Below are 23,516 nucleotides of genomic sequence, written 5' to 3'. Positions count from 1 at the left end.
CGCAGGTGTGCTGCCGAAAGCCGCCTGCCTGCCGGGCTTGGGGCAGCAAAAAACATAGAGCCGCCCCTGCCATGGAGCCAGGACAGGCGGGAAACCTGCCTCTGCACCCTGGCTGCACCGCTGACCAGGAGCCATTGGAAGTAAACCCGCACCCCAATCCCCTGCTCCAGCCCTGAGCTCCCCCCCATCCCCGGCCCCACCCCAGAGCCTGCATCCCCTGCCCACAGCCCTGACCTCCTCCCGCACCCCAACCCCCTGCCCTAGCCCTGAGCCCCCCCATACCCATAGCCCCCTCCTGAACCCCAAACCCTTCATCCCCAGCCCCACCCCATAGCCTGCACCCCCAGCGCAGACCCCCTCCTGCACCCAACCCCCGCCCCAGCCCTGAGCCCCCCCATACCCAGAGCCCCCTCCTGAACCCCAAACCCCTCATCCCCAGCCCCCCGTGCCTGCACCCTCATCCCAGAGCTCTGACCCCCTCCCGCATCCTAACCTCCTGCCCCAGCCTGGAGCTCCCTCCCACACCCCAAACCGCTCATCCCCAGCTCCGTTGGGTCATGGACATCAACAATTTTCTTCAACTGGGTCACCAGAAAAAAGTTTGAAAACCACTGCTCTATAGGAAGTGCATGTAGCCTTTTCTTAGGGGGCAAGGCCACCCCCCTACTAACCAGAACTCAAGAGTCCTAGCTCCCAGCGCTGGGTTTGAGCTGCTAGGCCACAGTGCCTTCTACTAGCAATAGATAACTAACAATATAACTATCAGTAATAATTAAAACACCCATAAGGGATGGTAAATAATTAAATAAATAATATTACCCAGCTCTTAGATATACTAATCCCCTAATGGGCAAAACAGTAATAAAGGTAAAACCCCATCCAGTGATGGCCCCATGAAATTATTAAACAGGAAGGCAATGGAATGACAAAAACGAGGAGTCCGGTGGCACCTTAAAGACTAACCAATTTATTTGGGCATAAGCTTTCGTGGGTGAAAGCATATGCCCAAATAAATCTGTTAGTTTTAAGGTGCCACCAGACTCCTCGTTGTTGTTGTGGATACAGACTAACGGCTACCCCTCTTATATATGGAATAACAGTTATTCAGCAGTCCGGATCGGGGGCCTTCTGGTTGCAGATGAGACACCCTGCCTGTTGCGATCCGCACAGCAGGGGCTCCACGTGTCCCCAGCCTGAGCACCAGCAGGCGTGGACTACGTTTCCCATAGTGCCCCGGGTGGGGGACACTTCCGGGTTAGCAGTAGCAGGGGGCGGGGCCTGTGTGTTTACTTCCGGCCTCCCTGGGAGTGTGTCTGAGGCTAGGGGGACCCGGCACAGCCTGGTGGCAGGAGCGTAAGCCTGGCCGAGCCGCCCGCAGGGGGGAGAGAGAGAGGAGGGGCCAGGTGGGGGCGGGAGCCAGCCCCGCCGCCGGGGGTGGGGGACGGGGCCGGGCAGCCCCATGCGCAGCCCCTGAGGCCGGAGCGGGTGGTGAGCTCGGGCAGGACGCAGGAGCCCGCCCGCCTCCCGCCCCGGCTCCTCCCCGCGCCCAGCGGGCGGCGCAGCAGCGGAGCAGGCGGCGGAGCAGGAGGCACCCGGGAGAGCCATGGACTGGCTTATGGGGTGAGTGGCGCTGCCGGGACCTGGGGGTCGCGGGGGTGCAGCTGGGGGAGGCTGGGGGTGGGGAGTAGGGCTGGGAGGAGCTGGGGGTGGGGGTACAGCTTGGGGTGAGGTTGGGGGCATGGCTGTGGGGGGTGCAGCTGGAGGGTGCTGGCCTGAGGCTGGGGGTGAAGTGCAGGTGGTTCAAGATGGGGAATCCTCTTGCTCTGCCCAGTGGAGAGAGGCTCTTGTGTCAGCACCACAGTGATGGGTCCCTTGCAAATTTCTCCTCAACTAGTCTGGCTCGGGAGGAGCAGGGGCTAGGGGCCAGGTGTGTGTGGAGAGGCATGGGGATTTCTTGCCTGTCTGTGAATGCAGGTGATACTAAGAGTGGTAAGGAATTTTCCCTCTTATCTGGGGCCAGAAGGTGCCTCTAAGCAGCTGGTGGCCACTGGCTGGTCCCTGAGTGGCAAGGAATATACTGACATGGGGTAGCTTTGGGTGACATGGGAACCCCATGGCCTAGTTTGAAGTGCATAGGGATACCAGGGGACATGGAGAACACAGGAATTAGTGAAAAACATCAGAGTGAAAACCTCTTAACTTTTCCCTGAGCTATGTGGTGCCATCTGATAGTGGCCATAAACTGTAATGTATTATAGAAACTGTTGGTTACACCTCAAAGGTGGCAGTTGGTGAATAGAGGGGTGTATTAGGGTGGTAAGGGACTCTATTGTGTTGAGAAGCATGGGACTCCTGCTAAGGGACAAGAGAAATACATGACTAATCAATTGTTCAGGGCTGAGAAGACAGTACATGTGGTCTCCAGCAGTGACATTGAGAGGAGAAATACTGTATTAGAATGTGCTTATAGGGCTACACAGTGTCAAGCTTGTAAAATGTTTGGGGTTATTTTTGGGTACCTTGTCTATTGCTTGCTATGTGGAGGTTGTTTACTGGTTTACAGGGTAGGAGAGATGCAGAAAAGAACTTTCCCTGTTCTGCAAATTAATCTGTATAAGAGCAACTAATTTCTTTCCTTTTTTGGATATAAAAAAGGCAGGCATTGCATGTCTCAACACATTTCTATCAGTGTAGTGAGACTGCTATTTCTGCAGCAGAACTTTAGCTCTGACCTAGGAGTTTGCCAAGATCTGATCTGAATGGCTTGCTGGGGAGTGGAGGAAGACACCTCAGTATAGATTAAAACCAAATCAGTGCCGTGCCAGGGGACTTGGATAGCATGGGATTAATAGTGCTAATTACACAGAGACAGAAGGTAGAAAGCGATTTGCTGCTGGTTTTATGTTTAAAAATCTTAGTCAGAGAGACATGTACAGTAGAATGGAGTGACCTGATATATTATCGGTGTCCCAGAGAAAGAGATTTGCTAGCTTATTACAATAATTTTGCTGATGACCTGTACTCGGGTGAACTGAATAATTGTGTTGCAGAATCAGGTGGGCGGTAAGTTTATGATTCAGTGACACTTGGTCTTAAGTTAGTTGGTTTTGTACAGTAGTTTGAGCCTTAGTGTGATGTTTTATCATCTGTGTTGCATCCTCCAGAGTATGACAGCCCAGGCCGTGGTCCCATTTTCTAGTGCTATCTGTGTTGCTAGGTCAGGTAGTATGTTTTTTACATGGAAAAACTACCCAGTTCCACTTCTTCTTTTTCTTAAACTGAAGTAACTGGATAATTGGTAAACTGACAGCATTTGTCTGCCCTGCTCTTTTATTAAGAAGATGGATTTCTTTGGACTGGATATGTCCAACTCTAGATCCAGTTGTCAAGACTTCTATAACTAGTATTAACTGTAATGTTGACTAATAAGCTAATGGGCATGAACTCCTGTGCATTTTCTGGGTAGATTGTTAGTATGGCTTTCCTACAACAAATTAATTAATAGAAGTATAGTGTTTGAGACATGCAAGGCCTTTTTGTGTGATATGCATTGGAAAGCTGGCATCTTGCAGGTTAGAAGGAAATACTGTTATTAGTTACTAATAATGAAGATGTTGGTGTAATTGGGTTTCTTTTGATTGTGTTTTTAGCAACTACTAAGGCAACTAAAGCGTACCATATTTACTTTATATAAACAGATCTAAACTCTCCACAACAATACTCAAGTTTCTTTAAGTGAAAGGAAGCTTCATTTAAAAAAACAAAAAAAACTTATCCCAGTACTTAAACAGAAGACTTAGATGGCTTAAGATGGTTCTTTTGCACCCATTTTGCACAAACTATATCATAAACTAGCCAAGAACCAAACTTTGTGATGTTACTAGACTTTCATTGTATTAGAATGTAAATTTTCTCATCATTCATATTTTTATGGTTGTTGGAAGTTTGCTGCCACTGTATATATAATCTTTCCAGGGTGAGTGAACTCATGTTGGAGTGGAGAAGGTCTCTTTGCCTACATTAATTTTCATTGATCCTGGCTTGTCTGTGAATTACACGTTTGTTCTTTGCTGTTACCTGATACTTCTGTTAATGTCCAAACCTTGTGTACATTTCAGTCTTTTGCATTGTCACAGGGTGTGTCTTCACAGCACAGTAAGATCAAGTTATAACTCAAATATTACCCCTATCTTGACTCCTTTCCCCACACACAGATCTATAGTTCGAGAAAACTGCTTTAAGCTCAAGGTAGCTAGCCAGTGGGGGGACTGAAGCTGAGTGCTGCCGAAGCTTGAGCTAGGAACGCAGTGGGGATGCAATAACTTGAGTTACAACATGTCATCAGAAGATAGTCCAGTCATTCTATGCTGCTAATCAAATCACGGTGTGTAACTCATGTTGTTTGGAAATGTGGCTACTCTCACTCGAGCTATGTTAGCTTCTATTCCCCTAATCTGAGTGTGCTAATTTGAGCTAACTGGACTCTGGAGACACATTCTTCGTTTCAAAGTTTCTAGAAGTTTTGTTTGTGTGGACTTTGTGAATAATAAGGGGAAGGAAAACAGTGGGTGTGTGGTTGAGGGGGAGAGAGGGGAAGACAACAACCTCTTAGGGTTTGTCTACACAAACTGCTACAGCGCTTTAGTGTGGATTTTTCACACCTCTGAGCCAAGGTAGTTCTACTGACCTAATTTCCTAGTGTAGACCAGGGCTCAATCTGTCCAAGTGGGTGCTTCCATCAGCAGCACTATGTGTGTCTAAGTGAAAACATTCCTCTGTTTACTGAAAAAGAAGCTTATGGTATTCAGTTTATTACAGCAGAGCTTTGAATAAATGTCAGTCTGCCTTATCTTCAACTAAAACTGCAATTCTTTCCAATCTCTTGTAAGTGAAGGGAGGCACTGCCGAAAAACCTGCACAAAGAGGGAAGAACAAAATGTTGCCCTTTGGAACGCCACAGTTTTTTGAATGAATTTCCTCTCTCACTTCTGCATATTAAGCTTCATCAGTCTGTTTGTTTTCTAATGTCGCTGTGTATCAATGAGACTAATATGGAAAGAGTACAATTCCTTCTCAATAAACTGTTAATACTGTGTTAAATGTGTTAGTACTCCCAAGAACATTTGTTTCCTCATGTTGTCAATCATATTTTTTTCTTGAATGCTCTGGACTGGAAAGTGCTCTACATGTTAAACTTTGTATCATTTTAGAAACTGGCTTTCAAAGGCAAATAAAAATTCGTTGTTTAAAATATAAAGTAGGCAGCAACAGCGGCTAACCATGTTCTAGCTTCCCACTATTCCAGCTCATCTCACATTTATTGCACTTAGGCCTCTTTATTCCTTAAAGGTCCTGTACAGTTGAGTGTTGTGTTGGGAAGTGGGGGAAGGGGAAGCTCTAATCATACCACAGAGGGCAGCAGCCTAAGTGTCTCAGATTGCCACAGAGCACTTAATACAGAAATAGAAACTGGAGCCTATAAACAATGATGAATTTGTCAAAGATTAGGCAAATAACAGTAAGCTTGGCTGGCCACACACCAGAACTTCACTGTGATCAGTTTGGTCAATTGTTGTTCTCTCAAATGCCTTAAAACTGTTGAAGTTCTAGGGGGAAAAGCTGCATAACTGAGCTATTGGCATACATACAATCACATGTCCGTTTAAGACCCAAATAAATCTTAAGTCTCTCCTTTCCCTTGGAAAATGTCTTATCTTTCTCCTGAACATTGCCATAACAATGTTACTGATTGAAGGGTGTGTTCTTTGGGATATATGTGCAACTCCTATTAGTTACAATGGGAGTTGTGTCTGGAAAGAATAGAACAATAAGTTGTGCAATATCTTGGATCTTTATAAATAGAAGAGCTAAAAGTATTCCCATTGTACATAGAAAATATGTACCATGGCTTTGATTGGAGACCACAGATGCTTGGATGGTGGTGTTCATTGACATCTGACAGGAATCTAGGCTATACACTTAGTATTTCATTTTGAAAGAGGATTGATTTGCTGTTAAAGATTTTGGCTCTATTTGTAACACTAAATTTAAAGTAGCAACAAAGACAGATATTGTTCCTTCAGTTATGAAACCTTTTTAATTTGAATTTAAAAGTCTTAATTCTAAAGGACAAAACCTGTTTTGAAAATGCAGTTGTAAATCTCACAAGCCTTGATTACTCTTTAAATACTGAGTTCTGATAAATAAATTGTAACATCTATGCCCACCGAAGAATGACTTTGAATATGCAGAACAGCTTTACGTTACATAGACATTTTTAAAAAGAAAAACCAGTTTGCCAACAACTACCTGTTAACTACAAATTACTGCTTTATGGAAGGACTGAGGTGGAGGGAGAAAACGGAGTGAAAATTGTGTAATTAAAAAGAACATCTTTGTATTGCAATAAGCTATAATGTTTCCTTGTCTAATTTTTCTTTGTGCTGTCATCTTTTACCACGTGAAAGACCTTGCAACCTAAGTCAGTTTGCTGTAATCAAATGCTGTCTTTAGACTTGCGTGCGTGGATATTGTTTTCTGTTGACCATGTATCCGTATTCCATCCACAGTAGAGAATTGTGGTCCTTTGGAATGCTGGTAAAATGCAGTGTCCCAATACTGTGTCCAGATGTTTCACAAGGTATTTCCAGTACCAGTAAGATTGTAGAACCTCTGAGTAAGTCTTCATGCATTTGTCCAGACTGCTTCAGTTGGAACTGTTTCAGTGCAAGCAGGATAACATTGTAGCTACGATGCTTCCTTTGATCTTCCCACCAAGCTGTCACAACTTCTTCCCACCAATTCCTGGATCTATACAGGATAGGTGATACTAATCTGGTCTTGCTTTTGCTCTTATTCTGACTCTCTACCCCTTGCTTCTCTCTCTCCCCCAGGGAGGAATGCAGCACACCACAGCTTATTAGAAGTAACTATTTAATTGCGCGATTTTTATTCTACAATAAACATTATTCAGTAAAACTTTACAATAATGTTTTGTGGCCAGTGGATCTTTAGCTCCTGGAAAAAATACATATGTACACATGCTAATTTTACAGCAACAAATGAATTTGTGCCTTACTGTGGGTTGAAATGGCATGGCAATGAAGTGGTTGCCTCAGCTGTATCTCCCAGACTTATAATATCTGAAGAGGGCACTGTACACCCTGGTTTAAATCCTCGCTCATGCATATCCATGGTATTTCAGTAGCCACTACTCAGACCTCTCTCCCCTAGTACTTGTACATTTCCTGGGGCATTACTACATGTGGTGTGGGAGTGGAGAATATTTAGGCAGCTTGGAGGGCTGTCCTCCCTTCACTCCTGTATCTGACATTTAGAGGGTGAGGAGAAGAGGAAATAGTTCAACAAAATACAGAGACGTTATAGAATATAAACCAAGCCCCTTATCTTAGAGTATTGGTACCTGAAGTCAGCAGTGCTCATATAAGACACCAGGTACAGTTTACTTAAGCACTCTGTTGCCAACTTGTGGCCTTCTGTGTTTTGAATGCAATTGAGGGAAAAGCCCTTACCCTTCATGATACATTCACAGTGGGAAGAGCTATTGGACATAATCATTTGGTTACTTCATTGGTTTAATTCAACATAACTTTGACACCTATATATAAAATTTCACATGGAACTGTATAAAAATTATATATGTACAGTAATATGTATACACAGTACATACAATTTACTGCCTAGCACACACCTGCTATCACAAATACCTATTCCTGGAATTATGGGATAAGTAGCACAATGTACAGGTTGGAGCAAGTGCTATGTGTGGACACAGTGCATTAGTCTACACAAACACAGTGCATTAGTCTATTACTCAGTGTGGACACTAATCCATGTGACGAAGAATCAATCAAAGAGAATCTCAGCTGCAATGTTCAACCTTGTGCAGAGATCCAGTCCTCTAGTGTAGGAGGGTTCCATGATCTTACCTTTACCTGGATAAGGTCAATGCACTTTATGTTAAAATGAAGTGGCAAACCTTCCCTTCCACTAGTAGGCTTCTGACCGACTTTCTTTTCCTTCAGGCCACTATGTGGAAGGCTATAACATCCTGCGAGTTGTAAAATTGTGGAGTGGTAGCATTGCTGCTTTGTAGCATCTGAAGCTAGTTGTTAAAACCAGAATTGCATACTACTAACTACAGCACTGTAAGAAGACTTATGAGAATGCAGGAGTTCTTTATTAGAAAGCTGTGTATTCTTGAGGTAATGTCTAATTGAAAATGAACTTCAGTAGCATATACAGACTACTATTATGGGGAGAGGTCTTAACACTGAACTACTTTTTAAATAGCTAATAACTAGAGACTAAAGGTGTACAAAGAACACTTAAGTTGCAACACTTCTAGCTACGTCTGGCTTTACAAGCCAATAAGAATCAAATATGATAATTTTCAACTGTGCTAGATTTAATTTTGGCTGTGCTCGGACAGGATGCATTAAATGTAAGGAATACAGCATATAGCTAGGAACAGTGAAGCAGTATGTGGCATGCTTTGCATTCAGGTTGGCTGCTTCCCAATACAGGTGAACAGATTAAGGTTAAAAGCAATATACTCCTGGCCTGTGCAGAACAGGCATTTGTGTAAGGAACTATTTAAAGTTTGGGAATTCCTTGAAGCTAACTAATTACAACAGAATGTCCTATTTCTTTTCTCCCCCTCCCCCCCAAATATGGATAAAATAAAACATTACATTTCTACCCTCAGTTCTGTACATGGCAGTATCAGCATTTCCATCAGCGGACAATAAAAAGGCGAACTTGTTTGCCCTCGTTCCTCTTTAGTTACGGAAACCTTCTTTTTATAAGGTGACTTTGTTCCCCCCACGAAGCTTTGCTAGAACCGCTCTCAGCTGCATGACTATACGCTCATTTTGGTTTTTAACTGACCTCACAACAGGTGTTTCCCTTTTGTATAATCTCTGCAAAATCAGGGTTTCATGAGCTGTTTCTCCTATTTGGAGAGAGTTGAAAATAGACTCATAAAACACAGACCTGCACTTCCCATTCATACATATAATACCTAAGGACATGTTAAATCTATGCTCTTTGCACCCAAATAAACTTTGTACGTGTCACTGGACACTCTACCTATCTCTAGACTCTATTAAAGTGAAACTAAATATAGTTTTGCTTGAAGGAAACAGATAATAGAACTGAAAGTTTATCAAGATGGTCACAATGGGATTTTGCATCTCTTCTGGTGAGTGAAGGCATGGGAAAGAGACTAATAATTCAGCTGCTGCTGCTTCTTTCATATGGCTGGGGTAGATAGCAACCATAACAAATTTATATCTAGATTTGATAGCCATCACATTCACCAGCTCACTGCTGCGGCAATGTCCTTCAGGCCCCCAGCGAAATAACTCAGATATGATGTGCTCCATTGTTTGTTTGTGCCTGGTGATCACAGTCACATACAGGTGTTTGCCTCATTTTCCATTTAAACAGGGTTTGTCCTCATCTCCCATGAGATGTCCTGATGCGATTCAATCTGCACCAGTCTTTCTGACAGAGCAAAACCCGCAGTTCCTCGGCAGGGTCAACGACAAGCTGTTTGTTTTGAGCAGTCAAAATGCGCCAGGTGGCTCTCCATTGAGCCTCAGCGTTGAAGTTGAGTGTAAGGGCCTTGATGCAGTTCCATAAAGGGTTGTGGGATTTTAATCTTGTCTTTGGCGGGTTCTGCAGGTCCTCATGCAATGGGATCCTCATGTTTGCCTTGACATGGTTGAGAAAGCAAGATGTCTGGGCAGCTCTTCTAATCTGTGGAGGCTGGATGTGCGATAGAACTGGGAGCCAGATATGAGCGTCCCTGACACTATGCACACAACATTGTTGAGTTGAATATCCAGGAGTTGAGTGTGACTGCTGTGAGACCACACTTTAGCACAGTATTCAGCCGCAGAATATATACTTGCAGTTTGTAGGGCCTGTGGACTGAAGCCCCATGATGTTCTGGCCAGTTTCCTCATAAGCGTGACATGAGACCTGACCTTATTGCGGTGTTCACGAGGTGTTGTCGAAAGGTCAAATTCTAGTCCAGGATAATGCCAAGATATTTTGGGTTAGCCTCATGGCTGACACTCTCACCACAGAACTGCACATCGAGTTTGGTATTAGCCATTTTGTTGTTCAGATGGAAAGCTGTCACCATGGTTTTTTCCCCCTAAATTTCCAGTGTTGGAAATAATTAGCCATTATGCTAAGATCTTGGGTTAAGATACAGTTTGATGGTATTGAGGCAATTCAGCAATTACTATACTAGGGATATCAAGAAAAGCTTGGTGTCCACTACTATGCTTCTGAGACATTTAATGACTTTGCATGCTGTGTTGAGCTTCGATTATTGATGAATTGCTTCCTCCTCTTGTCACTGCAGCTGCACTACTCTGCACGTAAGTGAATTAAGGCTTCCTGTAAAGAGAGTCAGAGTGTCTGAAGCTGTTTTTGCTTTTTTTCCTACCCAGTACTCTCAGTACAGGTCTGTCGCATCTTACGCGCGTTTAACATGCACGATTTCAGCTTTACGCGGTCGGCAAAAACAAATTAAAAAAAGAGAGAAAAATAACAATTTTAATACTGTACCTGTAGTGCGGGCGATTCCGCCCGCCATTCAACTCAATGTAATTTTGACTATACGCGGTTTTCGCTTTACGCGCTAACCGCGGAATGGAACCCCTGTGTAAGATGAGACTCGCCTGTACTGCTTGTATCAGCCATACTTGGTCCTCCTTTAAGTTTCTTTCCTGTTTGCTTTCTGTAGAGGGCACAGCACAGGGATGCTCATTCCTACAAAACATTTACAGAAGCATGTGCACATGTATACAGATATCCTTAAAATTGAATTAAACGTACTTGAGGGGGGAACTGTGCTTTTTCACGCACTCTGGGCTCAAACTTTGATCCACCCTGTATCTGTTAAAGTGGGGATTTTAATCAAATCCTTTCCTCACTGTGCTGCAACCCTTCTGACAACACTGCAGGGTGTAAATCTGGGATGAATGTGGCCCTCAGTATATATTGAAAACGCTTACTGTCACTGTGATCCCTTTTTCCTGAATCCTTTTTCTGTCTAACATGACATATATTTATCATATATAATGATGCATTTTAAGATGTCTGGATTTAAGCAGAAATGAAGTTCTGTCTTCAGCCTACTGGCAATGTGTTTACTGAAAACCCCCGCTTCCTAGAACTGTTCTGACATCTGTAGTAGTGCATAAACAGAGCCACTATCACTTCAGTTCCTTTTAAGCATGGATCATATTTCTACTAACTGATAAGTAACTCGGAAGAAAAAGCTTTCAAGCTTCCATCTGTGTGTCACATACAATGACAAGTAAATAAACTCTCTTAGTAAGCAGTTGGCAATGTTTTCCTCTGACTGTGAGAGCAGAGTATGAGGAAGCAGGTACTTGTTAATTTAGGTTTAGCTCCTACAAATGACCTCCCCAGACACAGGCCTTCATTGGGTACACCTGGGCAGATTCATTAGTAGGCTGTAACTCTTGATGATGTCCACTTGCCAATTTCCATAGCATCTGGAGATATGGCAAATATTAGAAGCAAGTCGTGCATTATATTAAGCTGTTTGCAATTAACAGTACAAACAATTAACGCATTTAAACAAAACGTACTGAGCTGATTCTCTTTACTGGTTGCCCAATCATGTATCTTTCCTATTAGTTTAGTGGGCTACTGGAGAGAGCCCCTGACTAGCCAAGAACAAGTATTATTCGGGGTAGGCTAGTTATCTCACAGTGGATATCAAAGAGATGGCCTCAAGTCCTTGTTATAATCATTCAGTGGCAAAACTGCAAATGTGGTGATAACTGGATGTTTGTCATGTGAGTAATTTAAAAATTATAAATGGATCTAAAGCAAGTTTTGCCTAGTGAAAACAGGTGTGTAATGAATCTGGGGGGAGATGGAGGTTTGGGAGCTTTTGATTGAATGCAGCAGTCCTGTCCAGGACAAGTTTCAGGAAGCAGCAGTTTGGATCAGCTCTTTTGGTGGTCTGCATGGCTTTGCACTATGGGAAGCTTGTGGCATCAGTCACTGACAGTCTGTCTACAAGAATCATTGGATGCCCAGGGATGTTGAGATTGGAAGTGTAAAATTAACAAAATTGTGGGATTTTTAAACAGCTGCATTAAGCAAATCTGAACTCTCCTTTGCCAGGTCTGCGTACACTGGGGCTGTTGTTGATCAAAGGCAGAATTTTAATCCAGGTCTCAAAGTGAAATGCTAGTGATTAAACTAGTGTATTACCTTGTATCCTTTTCTGCAGTGCACTGTTTCCATTCCCTAGTTAACAAGATGAGGAGGCTGTGAAGCTTGTTTACTGAATGCAGTTTTTAAACATCCTTGTTAGTAGTATTCCACCCACTTTATTCTGGAATACAAAAAGCTGAGGCTGCTTCTCTTGCCATAGCAAGCTCTGTAAGGAAGGCATGTGATGCCTTGGCAGTGACACATTGGTTTTGGTACTGTTGAGGATTGTTAAATCAGTGAGCCACACGAGCTCTCCCTAGTGAATGAAGAATAAACTTGGTCTTATTAAATGTTCTTGCCAGAGATTGTTCACACATTTTGGGCAATTGGACTCCTAGAAGTTTCCCCATTCTTGAGACAGCCTCTTCTGCAGGAGTTCTAAATTGCTTCACTTTAGAGTTACACTTGTCATTTTGACTTTTAACCATTCAATAGCAGCACAGAAAGAGTTTTGTTTGTTTTTGTTTTGTTTTTTTAAAGGGGGGGGGGGGAAACAGCGGTTTGGCTGCTGAAGGCAAGTTCTCATAAGGCAAGGCAAGGAGAGAACCTAGTCAGGGCAACAGTTCTTCACACAACCTGTAAAGCTGGATATTTGGCTCCTGTGTCGGAAGGGAGATCAGTGGCAATGGAAATAGGACAGTGGGCATTTCTCCATTATGTACCGCTTACAGTTAAACAGATTATATGAATTCAAGTTTCAGCTAAATGCTTGCTTCTCTTCACAGTGTGGAAGCACAATAGCAAGATCAAAAGAGAAGGGTAAAGAGGGAAGAGTCCTAAATGAATGTTGGAGGCTAGTCTGTGCTCCAGCTTACTATTACCATAATACAAGAACAATGGTGTAGCTGATTAAATAAAAGGGCTGCAAGGAGGTAACACTAATGAAACGCAATACGTAATAAACCTGTGGAACTGAAAGTTGTATAATACCACTAAAGCAACTTGCTTAGTATAATTCTGTAAAGATTAGATCATATTAACCAGAGTGCATTTGTGCTAGCTAGGATAAAAATGGCAAGTGTTCTGTCCTCATGTGTCAAAGCATAAGCTGATCTGCCAGAGCCAGCAAGAAACTTTCCCCTACAGAGGTTTATGCTGCCTTCTGAATCAGTCCATCATTGCCGTTGTCAGAGGCAGGATATTGGACTCGGTGGACCATTGGTCTTTTTCATTATGTCTGGCCCTATGTTTCAGACAGCTCTCTAAAATATATTGAAATATCCTTTCTTCCGATTTGAGAATAGCTTCTCCTCCAATTTAGCTGCAAGCTGAAATATTTTTACTACTTTTACAATAGTAATAAGTGCACTAGTTCATTAAATTTATTATCTGGAAGTTTTAAAAAATGGCAATTTCATGTATCTGCTCCAGGTTTTAACTTGGTGCTGTCTGTGACTCTCTGAGCATTTGCGTTTCCTTGAGGTCATCATACTGGAGGCTTAAGAAACAAATATCCCTCCTTCCATGCTTTTCCAGATAATGTGAACTTCTGACAGTGTCCCTATTATGGAGCTATGGGTCCGTTCTCCTGTTGTCATGTTTCATCCCCACCCATGTTGTAAGTATGGTAAATTACAGCAGCTTAGTCTGTAAAGATGCCAGGATCAGCCTTTGCTCCTGATATTTACTGGTCCCCAAAGTTGTCACAACTTTGAGACCTTGTCTGTCAATGAGCATATGTTAATACTTGTAATGATTTCATGATACTCGGGGAAGGGAATGGACAGAATTGTCTGTTTAAAACACTTCACCCTCACCCTCACCCCCCCCCCCCCCCGGTGACCAGATCCAGTTGGACTTTCTGGAGATTGAACAAATATCCCAGACTCTTGTGACACTTAATCACTGTAGTATTTAAACTTAAGTTGTTTCCATTGTGACAGCTGTGGCAATTTCCTGCAATATCTTTGGGAGATCTTACTGTACTAAATTTAGGTATGGTTGTGGGTCTGGAACTAAGAACAGTGTGGGGAGATTAGGTAAATTCACTCAGGTTGTAACACCTCCAGAGAGGTACCACATTAGTGGTCCAGCAAGCTCCTCAGCCATCCCTTCTCAAACTCTTGGATGCAAATTATCTGATTTTGAAATATCTAACTTTAGTACCTTCTGTTTTAACATTCTCCAGAGATTAGTGGCCTAGAAAGAATGTTATTGCCATACAATGAGCTACATTAGCTGTTTTCTCCCAAATACAGAAGAGAAATATGTATTAAACATTTCTGCCTCTTCTGCATTATTATTGATAATTCTATCTTTTCCATCTAGTAATGGAGCAATGCCATTGTCAGGTTTCTTTTTGTTCCTAATATATTTAAAAAACACCTTCTTATTGTCCTTAATGCTACTAGCCATAGATTTATTCTTGTGTCCCTTGGCTTCCTGTATCAGTTTTCTACAATTCCTAACTTCTGATTTATACTCATTACTATCAACTTCCCCTTTCTTCCATTTGTTGTATATTTTATTTTTTACAGCTGCCTTCACTTCCCCTCTAAACTAGGTTTTTGTGCACAGTCTTCTTTTTCTGTTGTGGGACTGTGGCTATTCGAGCATCTTGTAAGGTGGTTTTAAATTATTCTCATTATCATTGACTTGGTTTTTTTGATAAATTTTTCCTCCCAGATAACTTGGCTCATAATTGTCGGTCCTATTAAAGCACCTTTATGTTATTGGTCTGGACTTGATTCTGCTTGCACATATTAAATGTGATCAAGTAGTGATCACTTGTACCTAAGCTACCATTAACTTTTAGTTCTGTGATCAGTTTCTTTTCATCTGTTAGGATAAGGTCCAATATAGAATTCCCCTGGGTTGACTGCAACACATTTTGAGATGGCATGTTGACCTCGGTCCTCTCGACTTCATTCTGTATTTCTTTCTGGACAGTTTATGTACTGTAGGCTCACATACTGCTTCTGGCTTGTATGCTGAACTAATGGTTCACAAGATCAGATTTTAGTAGACTTTTATATCTGAATTAGAAGTGTTTGGCATCAGCCAGCACTTCTTTTTGTTTAATCATAACTTCCGTACTCTTGAATGTTTGTTTATAAGCACTGTTAGCTAATTATAATCCCTTGATGGGGCTGAATCTACATCTGGAAAGATCCAGTTAAAATATGAGATCCTGGGCTGGGGATGCTTTTGCTAAAAATAACTTATCACTATTAGGTCTCACCTCATTTTAACACTGAAGTGTAAGGTCTGACTTTTTTTCTTTTTCTTTTTTCAAGTGGGTGGTGAGGAGAGGCCTTTAGGGAAAGGAAATGTAGTAGCTGTCTTACTTTTAACTCTTAGTTGCATGCTGTAGCAAGTACGTTAGTATATATAAAGAATAAGCATTGACTCAGAAACATAAAAGAAATCTACATGTTTTGAAAAGCTATGAGGTTATTGGCCAATCCTAACTGAGCAGGCCAAATATAATTTCATTCCCCTGATTATATTAATGTTGGAAAAACTGTCTTATTATGTAGGAAATATACAAAAGTATTTAAAGTGTTCATGTGTATATGTGAGAGGCAAGGTGGGTGAGATAATATATTTTATTGGACCAAACCCTGTTAGTGAGAGAGACAAGCTTTCGGGCCACACAGAGCTCCTCTTCAGATCAGGAGAGCCCTGTGTGGCTCGAAAGCTTGCCTTTCTCATCAACAAAAGTTGATCCAATAAAATATATTATTTCACCCACCTTGTCTCTCTCTAATATCCTGGTACCAACACTGCTACACAACACTGCATAGATGTATATATGACACTCTTGCACTACCAAATGAAATTCAATTGGCTGAATCGGGGTAGGCATAGGACTTAATAGTTTTCTTGTAGATGACAAGGCTAGCTCAAACAACTAATCAGCCAGAGATTGCCTCAAACAGGACCACATCATAAGATAATTGGGTTGTGTTTAGCTATTAAAGATGACCCTTTCTTGTTCCTTAGAATTCTTTCCTCACTACAGACTTTGTTTTTAAATCTACAACTTTCCTTGCCTTCCCCTCTCCTGCTCAATAAATTACTATATTAAGATGAATTGATAACCAGCTGTAAACAGATTTAAGTATGTTCAGACAGGGTTTGCACTCGTTTAGCTAAATGTAAAATGTAAGACAATGTAAAGCCCTATATCTCTTGTGCTACAACTCTTGTACATACAAGGGTGTCAGGTACCTTCTCATAAGAAATGCACCAGACCTCAGGTAGCAACTCATATGGGCCTTTGTCATGAAAAGTCATCTACTTTGTAAAACCACTTTGCTTCCCTCCATGCTTTCCCTTCTGGGAGTTAGACATTTGCAAAAGGGGATTTAAGAAGCTCATATGAAGTTGCAACTAACATCTCTGCAAGCGTTTGAAAATAGTTTACATATCTAGGAGATGAAATGTGAAGAAAGGTTCAGTGGCTTTTTTCTCAGATCACTTGTGCCAATGACTTGTTTGTACCTTTCCTGAGGATTTCATTCTAAGGGTATAGTCATTACATATCTTGTCAAAAGGGGGTGAAAACCCTCTCTCCTTGATTTCTAGCTTATGTGCCTAATGCCAAGAGAGAAACTTTTACCAGATCAGAGTTGTTGATTGCCATCACTCTGATTTACCTCTCCAGCATGCTGTTTGTATTGCTTGTTACTTAATACACCTGGTCAAGGGACCTAAATATTTAATTTGAAGGAACAGCCTTATTTTAAAGATGTTTAGCGGTTATTTACCACAATCCTCCCCCTAAAAATGAATGTGTTGAACACTGTTGTGTAAATCCTACCTGCACACGGAAATCTCTTAAAAGGCATAATTGATGAATGAACAAATCTGATATATAAATAAAACTTAAACCTTTTTTTGCAGATCAGACCAATTTAATGTGGATATTTTGTGTTGGTGTATTTTAAACTACACTTGTTAGTACTCAAAATGATGAGAACTACGGCAAGAATTTACACTGAATTCATGTGTAAAGATATTGCAGTAGTTGTAGGTATCTCGTAATAATGACAAGAACTGAAGTCACTCAAGGTTATCATACCCATGGGGGAAAGATTCATAAGTGAATATCTAATAGGAGAATTTGGTGGTCTTTCCTTGTGTGTTATAAAACCAAGATGTCTTGTAATAGGAGCAAAGGAAAGCTGTGGACCCTGGTGGGAATGTTAGTGGGGGATTAACAAAAGCCTTGTAGCTATGGAGTTAAGCTGGGTTTGTGTTTCCAATGCCAATGACATCTTGATTTATGCATACTGAGAATGTATGGGGTTTTTTAAACACAGAAGCAATAGGAAATAAGTTAACCTGCTTAAAGTCTGTATTTCCTGCAGGGCTACTTGTCTAAGCCAACAGCTTTTCTAAGCATAATCTTGTCACTCTCTTCCCCTTGTTAACTTTTTGTCCGTCTTGTCAATATGTAAAGCTCTAGGCTTGAAGCTGTCCTTCCTTTCTTGCCTTCCCAAAGCTCCAGAATCTCTCCCTTTCAGAAATAAGTTGGTAACATGTGTGCAGAATACCTCCTGCACACATCCTGTTTGCTATTTTCTTGTCTACAACAGTTCTGTTAAAAATGTAGCTGGAGGAAGTCTCATTCTTGCAGCCAACATACTTGTTCAGTGCTGGAATAGAAATGCACATGTTCACGTGTTGCTTATGAGTTTAGGAAAATTCTCTTGCCTGTTGCTGGTGTTTGATTTTTAGCTTGTTTTGAAATATTTTTCCAGGATATATAATCTTGTTTCAGTTAGCATGTGATCTTGGGGATTGCCTCAGCATACGTAGTAAGAATAAAACAGTCTGACAGTGGTTTGAGTATTCACTCTTATTATGAAACTGCATAACCGCAGGTAAGTGCAGAGAAAAAGTGTCTAGGACAGGAAACTTACATTTTACCCTACGTAGGACTCGCTTTATGTATTTTATACGTGCAGTTTGCTGAGGTGAGCAAGTCTGCAAAATCCAGCTTAGCTGCACTACTCAGTAGAGATGTATACAACTTTTAATTACTAAGCATTTGCGCTGCCTGTTGCTGATGACTCTCTTACTGGACGTGACAGTTTCTGATGGTACTAGTGTAGCATCCATTGTCAGACTGTTAAACCGGTTTCCAATGAAAGGAAAAACTTTGCTTAATATATGACCAAATATTAAAGTTTTAAAAGTGGGCACTTTTTGGAAAGCGATAGTGAAATGGCTGTATTTTACATAAGCTCTGGCACAGTATCCAGAAATGTACAGCACCAGTCTAAGATTTAGGCTTTGTAAACTGATTAGTATTTTTGGACTGGATCAGCAATTTGCATGGCATTTCAGTCTTTTTTTATCTTAAATTAGATTAGCATTCTGTTTTTAATGTGTGCAACAAATTGTTCTGCTGCTAAGTGAATAAAGCAAGGCACCTAAACTCTGCAATATTAGACTCCTAGACTATACCAACATGATCATCTAGTCTGGCAGCATCACCATCTCTGCTTTGCTCTGTCACCACCTATGAGGATATCCTGCAAAAGTCCCTACTTCTAGTTGTCTCCACTTGCTGGTCTTTCTCTTGATATTAAGACATCTGGTTGGTAAACTGAGAATATGGTGTGTATTGGGCCCAGGAATTGATTCCCTCTGTCCAGATGGAAGGCTCTAGGTTCAGATGCAGTGTGATTGGGCAGATGTAAAAAAGAGCAGACGTGGTGCACAAAACTTTTTTTTTTGCCCGTTGATTGATGCGGCTTTTATATGTGCAGTGAAATCTTGTTAAGAATACCTGATTCTAGAAGAACAATGGTAAAGAACCCCCCTCCATCACAGATCTTTCCTTTGTGCACCATATGGTGGTAGTCCACTGGTCACGTGACCTGGGAAAGTGAAACCGGGATGTGCAGTATTTAACAGTATCCCCTGCCTTATGTTACCAGAAGTCTTGCTATGTGGCTGTATGAGTCTTAACTCACAAAACAAGCCCACTCCCTACTGTAAGGTAAGGGGAAGGTCTTTTCTTAAACTTATAGAAATAGAAACTGTTAATTTATTCCCTTCCTCCTGGTGTGCTGCAACATATTGTACAGCAGCGGTTCTCAAACTGTGGGTCAGGACCCCATTTTAATGGGGTCACCAGGGCTGGCGCTGGACTTGCTGGGGCTTCGGGCTGAAGACGAAACCTGAGGGCTTTAGCCCTGGGTGGCGGGGCTGAGGTTAAAGGCCCCCACCTGGGGCTGAAGCCCTGGAGCTTCGGCTTTGCCCTCCCCCCCCCGCTCAGGGTATGGGGCTTGGGCTTGTTCCTCCCCCTGCCTGGGGCGGCGGGACTCAGTCAGGCTCAGGCTCGGTCCCCCCGCCCGGGGTCGTGTAGTACTTTTTATTGTCAGAAGGGGGTCACAGTGCAATAAAGTTTGAGAACCCCTGTTACAGTATGTAAGATCCATTCACAGAAGATGCCTGCAATTGCTGGGTGCAAATAAGTTCATTCAACCTGGCCTCCATTCTGAGAACTTTCTCTTCACCACTTCTAAACATTCTGGTGTTTGTTGCTTTATCTTTATTATTCCTATGCCACCAGGTTATGAGAGGCAATGATTTGATACACTTGTTGCAGAACTAAGTGTACTGCGCTCAGCAACAGTGTTTCACAGCTCTCTAGTGTATTGTGAAATGCAGCCCTGTAGGTTTATCCTGAAGCAGCTGTTTTTGTTTAAATGTTTCCGATGGGGGTGGGGAGAGGGCAAATGGAGCTCGTAGCTCTAGAGCCAGATTAGACCAGGCAGGTGAGAGTTTTGCCTGGGAAGCCCACCAAGTTTTAACAGGACTAGATCAGTGGAGATAGAAGGTGGAAAGGGAGGATGAAGAGAAGTAAGACATTCTATTAAGATTTTCTTGTGGCACAAGAAACCTTCAGAATGTGGGTATCTGCATGTTGTTCTTACTACAGCCCTGTTTAAAGGAGTGTCTAACGCAGGGGTAGGCAACCTATGGCACGTGTGCCAAAGGGGGCACGCGAGCTGATTTTCAGTGGCACTCACGGTGCCCGGCTCCTGGCCACTGGTCCGGGGGGCTCTGCATTTTAATTTAATTTTAAATGAAGCTTCCTAAACATTTTAAAAACCTTATTTACTTTATAGACAATAGTTTAGTTATATATTATAGACTTATAGAAAGAGACCTTCTAAAAACGTTAACATGCGAAACCTTAAATTGGTGTGCCCAGTCTTCATTTATTCACTCTATTTCTGAAAGGTTGCCGACCCCTAGCCTAAAGCACAGCTGGCTGGGCTGTTACAAAAGTGAGTGGGGACACCAGGCCTTGGTGGAGGGGTCAAAGCAGCTGTGTCCTTGTCCATGAGAGAGAGAGAGAGAGAGGATGTATGGCTTATTGGATTACCTCTTCTCAGATCATGGCAATACACGCTTCCTAAATCCCTCAGCATAGGGAGGGAGTGGCATGTAATAAGGGATGGGTTATTTTAGGCAAACTGATTGAAACAGCCTTTTTTTTTTTTTTTGGCTCTGTTTCTGCTGGAAAAAATTGGAACATTTGTGTGGCAAATGGCAATTTTTATCTTCCAAATATTTTTACTTTTAGTGTATTGCTGCACTCTTTTTGTGGGCAAAAGTTGCATGACAGAGATCTTACAGTGTTATAGAGGGCGAACAATTTATGAGTTTACTCTGCATAAGCTTTATGCAGGGTAAAACGGATTTATCTGGGTTTAGACCCCATTGGGAGTTGGGCATCTGAGTGCTAAAGACAAGCACACTCCTGTGAGCTGTTTTCAGGTAAACTTGCAGCTTTGGGACAAGTGATTCAGACCCTGGGTCTGTGTTGAAGTGGACTGGAGTGTCTAATTCAGCAAGACAGGGTGCTGGAGTCCTGAGCTGGCAGGGAAAACAGAAGCAGGAGTAGTCTTGGTACATTGGGTGGCAGCTCCCAAGGGGGTTTCTGTGATCCAACCCGTCGTCTCTAAGGTGCCACAAGTACTCCTGTTCTTTTTGCGGATACAGACTAACACGGCTGCTACTCAGAGATCTTACAGTAGGTAAAGATTAGCTTTTTTTTTTTTTTTTTTTTTTTTTTTTTACCTTGGAGGTAGGGGTTAATCATTGGCTTTTGTTGTCATTCTTATTCTCCTCTCCTTCTCTCCCCATTATCTCCTTTCTTCAAACATACACTGGCTAACCATTGGACATAAAGAGGGAAAATAAGTCCAATTAAACTTATCAAGGTGTGACTTAAGGAAAACTCGTTTGCGAATGGAAATCTTTAGTGTTGGCTCTTCTTTAGTCTTAAACAGCTGTGCAACTCCCAGAATTATTGAATTTATATTTGGGGGATTATATCTTTTAGGGTAGGGCTTGCAGCCCTGCGAGAACCTATTGTTGGTTCACCATTAAATTCCAACAGACTCGCTTTCATCTGTATTTTCCCTGTGTGCCATTTGCTCAACATGTGGAACAAATTGAACTTTCACCATTGCACCAAAATTGAAAGGAATTGAGGCTATTACCTTGCAATGTAATGTAAAAAATCCAGCACCTGGGATTGTCTTGGTGCATGGGCAGCGTTCTGCAATGTCCAGGTTAGAATCCCATTCCACAGTCTTGTTTCCTGGTCTGGCAGGAGCTGAGATTTAAATTTTTATTAGAGAATATTTAGAAATAAACGGTACAAAAGATTTGAAGAGTCAGTTGTCGGTCATTGGGGGAACATACAGAGTATGGGGGGGATGTTGTTATGTCAGGGTTGGCAGCACACATAATACATACAGACTGTGATGTCTCCAATGGGGGGGGTAAGCGGTGGGCGAGATCAAGACACAGGTGGTAAGCGGTGAGGGTCAATCATCCGCATAGGGGGTACAAATAGTCATGGGTACGAGTAGGTGGGCTGGGTAATGGTGATGGGGCGACCCTCACGTGGTGGGATTCGGTTAGGTTGGGTAGGTTCGGGGTTCAGCGAAAGAGGACCAGCGCGGGGGAGGGGTTAATAGGTCCCTTCCCCCTTGTGGGTGGGTGAGATCTCCCCGGCTCACTCTTGGCATTGGCGGTGGCCGGTGAGGTTGGGTGGGTTCAGGGCTCAAGGGATAAGGCCCATCGGGGGGGGGGGGGTGTATTGGCCCCTTTCCCCTTGCGGGTGGGCGAGGTCCCACCGGCTCACTCTCGTTATCGGCGGTGGCCGGTGGGGTTGGGCTGGTTCAGGGCTCGGGGGAGGGGGGGGTATGGGTCCCTTCCCCCTTGCGGGTGGGCGAGGTCTCCCCGGCTCACTCTTGGCATTGGCGGTGGCCGGTGAGGTTGGGTGGGTTCAGGGCTCAAGGGATAAGGCCCATCGGGGGGGGGGGGGGCTACACAGGGAGTGAGTTCCTTCTCTTATGTGAGCGAGGTATAATGCCTCTTTCACTTTCCTCCCTGTATTGGCTGTCTCTGGACAGTGGAAGAAAGACCATTGCAATTTGGGGCTCTGAGACATACAAAGGATGGGTGATTTTAGGGCTCCAACTAAGAGAATGCCACAAGGAGAAGTATTTGACTTGCACAGGATATGTAAAACAATCTCCCTATTCGCTGTGAAAGTGTAAGAACTAGTTTTATGCTGCATAGCTGCAAGTTCTATAGAACCCTGAATTAGCCATCCAGCTCTTTGCAGGTGATGCAAATATAAAACTGAGGAGAGTTGAAAGATGGTGAAATGGCATATAGAAGGCTGACTTGTAACAGAGACTTATAGTGAGTACTCGGCATACTTTGGAGTATTTTGTTAAAGAAAAGGCACTTTATAAAAATAATTATTGAAGAAATAATTGTAATAGGTGATCTGCTCAGGTTTGAGTTCTTTGCAGAGATGCACCATACTTGGCAGTCTCACTTATTGCCTGGGAAGTGAGGCTCAAACTCCTGCAGCTCTAATTGCCAACTTTGTTTTTCTCTCCACCACAGTGTAATTGGGAACATTTCACCATGGGAGTGAATTTGGCAAGAGGAGAGCCCTCTGCTTGCTGCCCGAGTAAAGCAAACAAACAAATAAGGAAAACAAAAGAAGCTCCCTGCCTGTCCTTCCTCCCTCACTCTCCCCTCCATTTGTTGCAGTAAAGTGGTTGACATCACTGTGCTATGCTGCAGGAAAGATAGAATGCCCTGTCTGGCATTCCACACATATGGCCTGGAATCAGTCCACAGTGGGCAAGGGAGAAGATGCCACTCTGTCAGTCCTGCTCTCTTGATTATACAGAGCAAAGGCTAACTTAGAAAAGTATAGTGTC

At 42.8% G+C, this 23,516-nt stretch overlaps 1 protein-coding gene across 1 annotated transcript in view; it reads left to right on the top strand.

Moving 5' to 3' along the window:
• Nucleotides 1-1,542: 1,542 nt before the first annotated feature.
• MOB2 (MOB kinase activator 2) overlaps nt 1,543-23,516 on the top strand; it is a 168,650-nt gene continuing 146,676 nt past the window's right edge. The window contains exon 1 of the mRNA XM_065402642.1: nt 1,543-1,620. Within this exon, the coding sequence (XP_065258714.1) occupies nt 1,604-1,620 (17 nt within the window). The 5' untranslated portion in view covers nt 1,543-1,603. The remainder of the gene's footprint in view (nt 1,621-23,516) is intronic.

Source organism: Emys orbicularis, chromosome 4 (assembly GCF_028017835.1).
Source record: "Emys orbicularis isolate rEmyOrb1 chromosome 4, rEmyOrb1.hap1, whole genome shotgun sequence".
Lineage (NCBI taxonomy): Eukaryota > Metazoa > Chordata > Testudines > Emydidae > Emys > Emys orbicularis.
The sequence above is the reverse complement of the archived record's forward strand: the minus strand, read 5'-3'. Positions and strand labels throughout refer to the sequence as shown.